General features: G+C 37.1%; 1 protein-coding gene and 1 long non-coding RNA gene across 2 annotated transcripts; both read left to right on the top strand.

Moving 5' to 3' along the window:
* The first annotated feature begins 709 nt into the window (after positions 1-709).
* LOC116215362 lies at positions 710-1,924 on the top strand. Its single transcript, XR_004158456.1, has 2 exons — positions 710-961; positions 1,162-1,924. It is a non-coding gene; the product is annotated as an uncharacterized LOC116215362 (long non-coding RNA).
* A 5,547-nt stretch (positions 1,925-7,471) lies between these two features.
* Positions 7,472-9,849, top strand: LOC116214455 (pentatricopeptide repeat-containing protein At1g63330-like). Its single transcript, XM_031549858.1, has 2 exons — positions 7,472-7,788; positions 7,868-9,849. Exons 1-2 carry the CDS (start codon positions 7,472-7,474, stop codon positions 9,654-9,656), a joined length of 2,106 nt encoding a protein of 701 aa, XP_031405718.1. The 3' UTR covers positions 9,657-9,849.
* Positions 9,850-10,625: the final 776 nt, after the last annotated feature.

Raw genomic sequence — 10,625 nt, forward strand, 5'->3', positions numbered from 1 at the left:
GTGTGACGTCAGTGATTATTTATATATGGATATGGGGGTGTGCTTGAAGAAAAAGATTCAAAGGGAAGGTTTGACTTGAATTCCTCTTGTTTGTTTCCTTGGCTGTGGAGTGGTTATCTTTCATTTGCTTTCCTTCTCTTGTCCATATATAGCTCAATTATGCATCGAATCATGGGCTTTTACATTAACAGCCGAGGTATATCTTCTTTTGATGTTTTCGCTCTAGAATTTTTGTTTAATTATATAACAATCATGTATTCAATATCAACAATAGAATTACATCTTCTTTCACTTGTCGAAAAGCTCTACAAATAATTTAGAAATTGTGTATCAGATACATTTTCACCATAACATCGGGGGATGAAAACCGGAAGTAATCGTATTATTAGGAAACAAGATAGCTTGTACGAGAAATTGTATATGTGGCTGCATATTGTACTCCCAACCAATCAATCAACCCTTTCCAACCCTCCCTCGAGTTAGATATCTATCTATCATGGAATATCTTTCCAGACACTGCTTTCGCGAGTATATCAGCTAGCTGAACTTTTGATTTAACAAACTAGAACAGAATAATCTTCTGGTCTAAATTCTTGATAAAATGACGATCAACTTCAACATGTCCTGTGCGATCATATGTTATGCAATTTCAGTGGCAGCCTTGTTATTGCACTAAAGAGTTTCACTAGGCACGCATTGTATCCCCAAATCTTTTAGGATGCTCTAAATCCAACAACCACTCGCATAAACCATACTTTGAATTCGACCTCTGCACTCGGCTGCGCCTCAACCTTTGCTTTTTACTTCTACTAGTAACCGGATTTCCTTCCATGAAGATAAAATAACCTGAAGTAGATCGTCTTGTTGATTCATCCCCTGCCCGATCAGCACCTCTGCATCCTTCAACGTCCGGGGTGCCGTTCTTTGAGAATAATAGTCGCTCTCCCAAAGCCCCCTTCAGGTATTTCAAGATTTGGTATATGCAGTCAATGTGTTCATTACTTGGTATATGCATGAATTGACTCGAAGCATTCATGCCTGTATATACCTGGCCTTGTGTGAGTTTAATAGATTAATCTCCCAACGAGTCGTTGATAGTTGTAAGAATTTGCTCTGGGAACGAATAGAGTTTATGGTTCATCTGCATCGGACTCTCTACAGGTTTACAGGCAAGCATTCCAGTTGGCAAATCGGAGACAGCGATTCTGGACAGAAGTGATGGAAGGAGGAGTAAGTTGTCTTGGGTTCTCAATTATGGAAATAGGAGAACCGTTATGGCCACCATAGGTAAGCGGAGCCATATAATAAGAGCGCAGTGAAGAACAACAACGGTATACTGCATCAGCCTGGAAACAAGACATCAAGCACAGGGTTAAATTGAACAGGGCATGAGACTAAGCCACTGGATCGAGCAAAGAAGCAACAATGATAGATTGCTCAGCAGATCGAAACAAGATATATCTGAACACGAGATGGAGAGGGAAACAGAAAAGCTTGCTAGTTTGGAGGAGGAAGAAAACTGAATATCATCGAATTTGGTTACTTTTTATTGTTTGAGGATTACCTCTGAAAGCCGAGCAACATATTTGCCACAGATTCAAGAGCATACTGTTTATTTGCTCGATCAAGACTTTCAAAATTGCCAAATTTGGATGTAATTGTGAATCGACTTTTATGCAGCAACCCGTGGGATATCTTATTACCAAATGAGCAGCACTATATATTCGGCCGACGTAAATTCTTCTCAAATCCCGAGCACAGACTTATCTAAATTTGCCACACACGCTAAATGGCAACTCCAGCAACAAATAATTTTTCAAACGGCGATATTAATTATCTCAATCTATTTATTCATAAGATGCAATCGGTTTCTACATAGACTAGGAATACATATCATACAATATCGGTGTAATTATCGAACGAAGATGAAGCCAAACCAACATCACAGATCACCTCTGTTTTCATCTATCCCCGGAATGTAACCATAGCCAAATCCTCATGATTAGCAGACAAGATCTAAATGCCTTTGCCTACACGTCATCCACCAAGACCGCCCCGATATGTAATGGCAAAGTCATCTCTTCACAAGCCTTTCATCTTCAGTGGAGATCAAAGCAGCATGGTGGAGATCAAAGCAGCATGGTGGAATCAACAGCACCGACTACCTCCCTTCGTCTAACGGTAATATGAGTTTCCTTGACCTTCCCATATTCCTTCTGCTGCTCTTTATGGTCAACACGAGGCCCTTAATTCTGTGAGAAAACCTGAAAAAGAAAGCATTTTGTGGCCAACCCGTACAGCAACTTGGCTGATCTTTATGCCACGTCCTTTGAAAAAAAAAGGTAAAACTTTTGGAAACAGATCATGCCATTCCATTCCATTAAAAAATGACGATTTGAATAATGACGATATTGTTGATACGGAGTTTTAGAAATAGAAAAGAAAAAATTGTAGATATTTAAATGAAAAAAAAGGGAGTGGGTGGGGAAACCCATCCTACTTGCCTTATGGAGCCAATGGACCGGTAATAATGTATTACTATAACTAGAGAACGGGCTTGCGTATAGGCACATGCTAGAATTGTGCGATAATTAACAAAATTATTGTTATAAATTCTTTCATTATAACCTGATTTTTGTTTATTCTCCTGCACATCCATAACATTTTATGGATGTAATCTCTAGTTGATTAGTTGAATGATCTTAGTACTCAACCAACTGCAAGAATATATCAATTCTCCCTAATTCAAAAAATACTCAAATGAATATATTTTATTTCATATATCCAACAAAAAAATAACAAAATAACAATATAAAAGATATTTCATATATTGGATGTATCTTATCTAATAGTTCATCAATTGTTTGAAAAAAAACATGATTGTTACTTGATATAAAATCATTTCCGTATAAATCTATGTCCAATATAATTCATTTACCTCAAGATGATGAATAGCTTTAGCCTTTAGGATTCCATTATATTTTGGTTTCTATGTTAACTAATTAAGAACTTTTCTATCCTGCTAAAATTTCCCTCCATGTCAAAGATCGTAGACTTGACGGTGGGAGTTGCTGGCTGGCCATCGCCCTTGTGCTTTGTGCCCTCGACGAAGTTTGTGTTGGTCGTGACACCTTCCAGCAACCTCGCATGGGATGGGTGGATGTCGCCATCTGAAGAGTTCCCAATTGAATGGGTGGTTGCAGTTTACCTATTTTATATGTAACTTGAAGTTAAAGGGATGTCATATACGTAAGAAACGCGGTGGGCGGTCACTCGAAAAAAAAGAAAAAAGAAAAAAGAAAGATAGAAGTGTGTGAGACTTAATTTTATCGTGTTATTCTTGTCACTTGACATGTAACAATAGTAACAGATATTTGTTTTTCCTTTTCTAAAATAACATTTTTTCTCTTTTTGAAATAATATTATTTTCTAACATAATATTAGATAAGGTATATTACTTTCATTGACAAATATGTGCGATGAAATAATAATAATGATAATAATCACGCTCATACCACCTCAAACAAGCACGGGGGGAATTTATTAAAAGAAATTACATATTTCATACCAGAATCGGAAAGAGGTTAGATTCAAATTGCAAATTGGGAAGGATCATTGTTCATAACATGATTGAAGAGGGCTCATTCTCCCATATGTAATAATTACGGAACTTCTTATTGACAAATACATTAGGACGTATATATATTTACCTATATTTGTTGGTATTTTTTTTTAGACATTATGTTACATTCGACATATTTTATAATGTAATAATATTTTAGCTTGCAATTTTTCTTGACTAAAAAAATGATTGCCATCTTTCAATATCATATTTCTAGGTGATACTTGTTTCGATTTTAGGACAAAGCTGGCTTTGTACCCTAATAAAATTATAATTTTTTCTTTAACTAGAGGCATTGGCAACTTGACTCAAATATCATAACGCTCTATCTAATTTTTTGGATAGAATATAATTAAGTTTCAGTCCATTAGTTGATGAACCTTCAAATCCAATACTGCAATCATGGCAAGTGTTATATAAAGCTTGTGAATTGTGTTTTCGTTAAATAAATTCATATGATATATCAACCATATCAAACGATGAACAAACTTAAAGAGTTAAAACGAATAGTAATATATACATATATAATTATTTTTATCAAATCCACAAAATTTCGTTACTTATTATTGACATTGTACACTCAAAACTCACGATCATAATTTAATATAATAAAATTATGGAGATGCAAAACACATGTAATGCATGTGGCCATTCAATTAATATATTAAAAAAATCTTTAAAAGTATTATTTTCTTAGGAAAATTAGCATTTACGAATCCTGGCTCTCCTTCACGGACCCTTTCTCCCTCCGGTCTCCTGGCCACACGTCACCGCTCTTCCTCAACCGTCTCTGCCACCACAGTCACCATTCCTTCACCGTCATTGTACTTCGGACTCACCAGAGTTCAAAATATAATTAACACATTAGAAAAAGAAATGATTCACCATTTCTTCGTTTGTTCATTGATTGATTGATTATAGATCCAATCCCAGTCAATTCAAACAAAGCAAACCCTTCAACCAAAAAAAAAACAAAAGAAAAGAAAAAAGACAAACGGACTTTCTTTTTTGAACTCAAATCTTCTAACACCTTCCATTCCAAGCACCTGTCTTTACTTAGATCTCTGCAGATTGGCGACTTTGTCTCACCCCAATTTACATTAATGAACTCTACTCTCTATGTACAGTTCAAATATTTTTTTTTTAAAAAAAACCTCATATCAAATACTTGGAGAAGTCCTCTATTTCTTGGACGTATCGCCTAGTTCGACCATATTTTACAAACTAAATTTAAGTCTAGCATTGCATGTATCGCAGGTCATACTCTAGTTTTATCAAAAAATATATACATACTAGCGTGCAACACCTGTGTGTGATGCCGTCGGTCCGAATTTTTTCAGTTTTTTAATTTATCATAATAATTTGTGTATAATAAATGACAAATAAAGTATAGGAAAATAAATAATAAAATTACTTATGTATAAAAATTATGAACTCTCCATTGACATTAAATGATTTAGAGTTTTCTAGAGAGTTTTCATTTCACATGGCCTTAAAGCTAAAATTTCACTATTTTTAATTTGATAATCATGATTGCAATATAATAGGTCTTGTGTACTCCCCTAATTTTAAGTGGACAAACTTTACATGCAATAAGAATTTGACTTCATTAAAAGTATCTTATGGTCATAATCAAATCCATTGCCAACTGAGATTTTGTTTTGATCAATAGGCTATTGAAACCTTGCATGTAAGTGAAAAAACAAGGAAATTTCTAATGTTATATATAAAAAGAGACAATTTACAATTGTGGATCGGCGTCACTCGAGTCTAGGTTAATTGGACATGTTGGACTTTAGTGTACTCAGTCACGCGCAATAAAAAAAGTAAGTATAATTTATATGTAATTAAATTAAAAATTTTAGAAATAAAGAAATTATAAAACTAAAAAAATGGAGTGGGTGGGCCCCATGGGTGGGGAACCCACCCTACTTGCCTTATGGGGCCGTGGACCCATGATAATGTATTACTGTAATCTAGATTAATCAGTCTCATTGGATTTTTGAGTAATCGGTGGTGCGCAATAAAAAAATAAGTATATTTATGTAATTAAATTTAAAAATGATGATATTGAGGATAGTGACGATATTCTTGATACAGAATTCTAGAAATAGAAAAGGAAAACTTGTAGAAATTTAAAGGGGCAAAAAGAGAAGTGGGTGGGTCCCTGTTGGTGGGGAAACCCACCCTACTCACCTTATGGAGCCGATGGACCCGTAATAATGAATTTTATAACTAGATAAACAGGCCTGTGTACATGCATAGGCTAGAGCTGTGTGATAATTAACAAAATTATTCTTATAAATTCTTTCATTATAACCTGATTTTTGTTTATTCTCCTGCATATCCATAGCATCTTATGGATGCCATCAGTTGAATGATCTTAGTACTCAACCATTGTAAGAATATGTCAATTCTCCCTAATTCAAAAAATCCTCAAATGAATATATTTATTTCATATATCCAACTAAAAATAACAAAATAACAAAATAACAAATATTTCATCGATAACATCATTGTATCTTATCAGATAGTTCATCAATTGTTTGAAAAAAATTTTGGTCGTTATTTGATATAAAATCATTTCCCCATAATCTATATACAATATAATTTATTTACCTCAAGATGATGAATAACCTTATGATTCCATTATATTTTGATTTATGCCGTTAATTAATTAAGAACTTTCCTATCCTGCTCAAATTTCCCTCCATATCAAAGATCGTAGAGCGACAAAATGTTTCTTTCTATAGAACGTGACACTCCATTAAGTCCACTATAATGAAAACCAATTCATTATAAATAATCATAAATATAAGATTGATGACTTTTTCATAAGTTCAAGTCTTTTCAGATTCAAGTCTTTTATGCACCAATTGTCACGTTTTCGTTAGTGGTGATATAAAAGGTTTTTCAACCAAATACATGCTTCGACTTACGTGGCATATTCTTACGCATTGCTCCGGCTTTTATTATTTTATATGGGCAATTCTTGGGTCCAACTGTTGAATATTCAGTCGTAGCACCCGTTCGAGGAATAATGTTGCGTACAAGTACAAAATATTGTTATCAGAATCAGTCGACTATATGTACAAAACATCAGTCGCATATACAAAACATCAGTCGACTGAGTCATAAAATAATGTTTCGTACTTATACAAAACGTTAGGCCCCGTTTGGATTCAAAAAAATTTGATTTTAACTTTAACTTTAACTTTAACTTAACATACACACAACAACAAAAACACGTTTCCCAAGTCAAATTTATAATAACATCTCATTTGTCCTTTTCCACAATTAAAATCAAAATTAAAATCAAAATAACTTTAACTCTGAATTCAAACGGAAGTCTTCCAGTACGAAAATATTTCGTACAAGTGCGGTGGCCGAACGGAGAATTTGCCTATTTTATATAAATAGATGTTTGCTTTCAAGCATTCATTTCTGGTCCACGTACAAATTATCTCAATAAAAAAAGAAAAACTACCATCTCGCCCCCTTAAACTATGAGGTGATAGGAATTTGTCCCACAAAATTACTTTTTGAGTATATTTATTCCCTAAACTATTTGTGGAGAGCAAATGTACCCCTTTTGTTACTTTTTCATCGAAATCAATAGAAAACATTAAAAATTAATAATAAGAGAAAATTTTGTTTGGCCATGGCCAATTAAACCACCTCCCCAACCACCACTGTCCCACGGTGGCCTCCGACAATTTTGCCTCTGGTGGTTGTGGTTGCGCGAAAGGTCAACGATTGCAGGAGAGAGAACGAAGAGGAATGGTCAACCAAAGAGAGAGAGAGAGGGGTGATTCAATTGCACCACCTGCCAGGCAGCCAACTACTATCATGGGGCCGCCGGCAATTATAATGACAGAGGCAAAGTTTCTCTTTGCCCATAGTACAAGTTTTAGAAGCGTTTTTGACAGTGCAACCAAAGTTTTGGGATGGGATTTTCAGTTTATAAAGTTTAGGGAGTCGAATGAGATTTTGCCCTTTTTTTCCCTCTCTCCTTCACCTTCGTTCCTCAGCTCAGTTAAGCTGATAGCCAGTGTCGCACATTTCCTCGTCTCTCGATCACTCTCGTCACTCTGCCGAGCCTGCGGATATGATGGCGCTGAGGCTGAGAAGATGTGTTTCCTCCTTTCCTTCCGTTGCTTCAGCGGGTCTTCGTGCTTTTAAACGGCTTCTTCTTCTTCTTCTTCTTCTTCAGCAGCCCGTAATCCCCCGTCTCTTCCCTTGCAGACCTAATCTTCCCCTTTCGTCCCCCTGCTGTCGCGATTTCTGCACCAAAACTGCAATTTCTGAGGTGAAGAAGGCTGAGCTGTTCTTGGATGAAGTGAGGTACCGATGCAAGAACGGTGGATTTAGAAACCTCGACGAAGCATTGTCTTGTTTTGAGGTGATGATCAGAATCCGGCCCTTGCCTTCACCCGCTCATTTCACCCTGCTGTTGGGGGTCATTGGCCGGATGGGGCACCACGCTGCCGCCATTGGTTTAATCAAAAAGATGAATGATGCTGGTAATAACTATAACGTTCATAGTTTCAATATTTGGATGAACTGTTTATGCCGTTTGAAAAGGGTGGATCATGGTTTTGCTGTTATGGGCAGTATGCTCAAACTCGGCTTTAAACCAAACGTGGTGACCTTGACCACTCTGGTCAATGGGCTCTGCATTGTGGGAAAGCTTTCCAGAGCCGTGGAGTTAGTTGATGTTATGGAGGACAGAGGGTTCGAGCCCGATGCAGTCACGTATGGAGCGATAATTAAGGGCTTAGTTAGAACAGGCAAGACGTCTCTGGCCCTCGGGTTGCTTGAGAAGTGGGAGGGCAGAAGAAGCTGCGGGGTGAATGTTGTTACATACGGCACTGTACTCAAGGGTCTATGCAAGGAAGGACGGTTGATGGAGGCCTTGAAGCTCTTCCACAGGATGATTGATCAGGGTGTTCAACCCGATGTTGTCACATATACCACCTTGATTCAAGCTAGGTGCTTTGAAAGGCAATGGGAAGAGGTTGAATTGCTCTTAAAAGAAATGACTCAAAGGGGCATCACCCCAAATGTTCGAACCTTTAGCACAATACTAGATGCATTTCGTAAGGATGGGATGCTTTTTGAAGCAGAGTCCACTCTTGATGCTATGATTCGAAGAGGTATTGAGCCGACAGTTGTCGCGTACAGTTCTCTGATTGCTGGATACTCTCTCCAGAATAGAATGGATGATGCTGAGAATATATTTCGTTTGATGGTGGAAAGGGGCTGTTCCCCCGATGTTGTTACTTATAGCACACTGGTAGATGGATATTGCAAGGGGAAAAGAATGGACAAGGCAGTGATTGTGTATCGTGAAATGCTTCACAAGGGTTTGGTTCCAAATGTCGTGACATATAGCACTCTTATTAGTGGCTTCTGTCACATTGATAACTTGCGTGCTGCTGAGGAGCTTTTCAAGGAGATGGAAGATGCTGGTCATCCTCCAAACCTTCAAACGTATGCAATCCTCTTGGATGGATATTGTAAACACGGTGATCTCAATAAGGCAGTGGCGTTGTATCGACAAATGGAAGAGCAAGGGGTCAATCCCAGCATTATAATCTATAATATCCTCATAAACGGCATGTGCAATAATGGGAAACTTGAAGATGCCAAGAGATTCTTTAGAACCTTGCTCGGGAAAGGGTGTCAACCTGACGTCGTGATGTTTAACACTCTCATAAACGGATTATGTAAGGAAGGCCATGTTTACGAGGCCTATAAGTTGCTCCAAGAAATGGGAGAGAGCGGATGTTCTCCGGATTCTGCCACTTATAACATTCTAATTAGGGCTTCTCTTAAGAACAATGAAGAGAGGGCTGCCCTAGAGCTTATCCGGAAAATGCGTGGTAGCGGCTTTGCCGTAGAATCCTCGACAATGGAATTGCTCTTAGATGATAGATTAGATCCGAACATTCTAGAATGCATAAAAAGAGCTTCCATAAAACTCCTTTCTCTACTTTATTGTTTTTTCCGGAAACCAAAGGGATATATTTGACAGTGTTATCGGCTCTTTCTGATTATATCACATGATGTCGTAGCTGATATGGAGTCCCATAAGTAGAATGAACAAATGTACATTTGCATTGCCCCTTAGATATACTGAAATAGATTGGATAACAGATATACTGAAATAGACTGGAAACCTAACATATGCATTTTCCAGTTCTGTTCTCAGACAAATTGGTGGAGATCAATTTCGTGTACAGGTTTTAAATAATTAAAACCGAATTTTTAGTTCAAACAAAGGTGCTGTCAGCATTTGAGTGCCCCCAATGTGGTTACAGGTTTTAATTAATTAACATTGAATTTATGCGAGAATTGTTGAGGATATTTGAGTGCTATCTCAGTACTCTCCAAAAAGTTGAAGTTATTGAAGCCATACTTACCCATACCAGAAGAAGTTCAACTGGAACATTTTTGGAGATATATTGTGCAGACAGCGGTTGAGGTTATTGAAGCCATAAGGATTGGATGATGCCGGTCTTTTGATTAATATGAATATGGGGACTCAACTTCTTCATATTGGTCTTTTTAAACCTTGAAAACCGCTTGAATTTTGTTTTAGTTTGCTCTGGAGGCCTATGATTGAGCTTGAAAATTTCGTTTTTCCACTGCAATATATCCATGCGAATATTAGAAAATTAAGTCGACAGAAATAGAGAGGAGCAGGAAAAGAGCTGGAGATGGAATAGAACCGAGAGGCGAGAGAAATGGACTAAGGTAACTCATCAGAACGCCGAAATTCGCAAGATTGGGCTTACAACCTCTGCACTCCATATCAAACATGAGATTTTTCACCTCCTTTTATTTACCAATCGAGCACAAGCCTTACATTAAAAGCACATAAGTTGCTGCGTTGGCGCGAGTCCCTTTCACCTTCATGTCCTCAAGCATGCTCATTGCTTCATCTACACGGCGATTCCGACACAAGAACCCAAGGAGGCTCTTGTAAGTTACAACACTA

Source organism: Punica granatum, chromosome 7, assembly GCF_007655135.1.
Source record: "Punica granatum isolate Tunisia-2019 chromosome 7, ASM765513v2, whole genome shotgun sequence".
In the NCBI taxonomy this organism is placed as follows: Eukaryota; Viridiplantae; Streptophyta; class Magnoliopsida; order Myrtales; family Lythraceae; genus Punica; species Punica granatum.

What these genes read in the sequence shown, in the direction of transcription:
- LOC116214455 (XM_031549858.1), top strand. Translation starts at nt 7,472, where the DNA reads ATGGGGCCGCCGGCAATTATAATGACAGAGGCAAAGTTTCTCTTTGCC. An exon ending in TCCTTCCGTTGCTTCAGCGG is followed by an intron (nt 7,789 to 7,867) that starts GTCTTCGTGCTT and finishes CTTCCCTTGCAG; the next exon opens with ACCTAATCTTCCCCTTTCGT.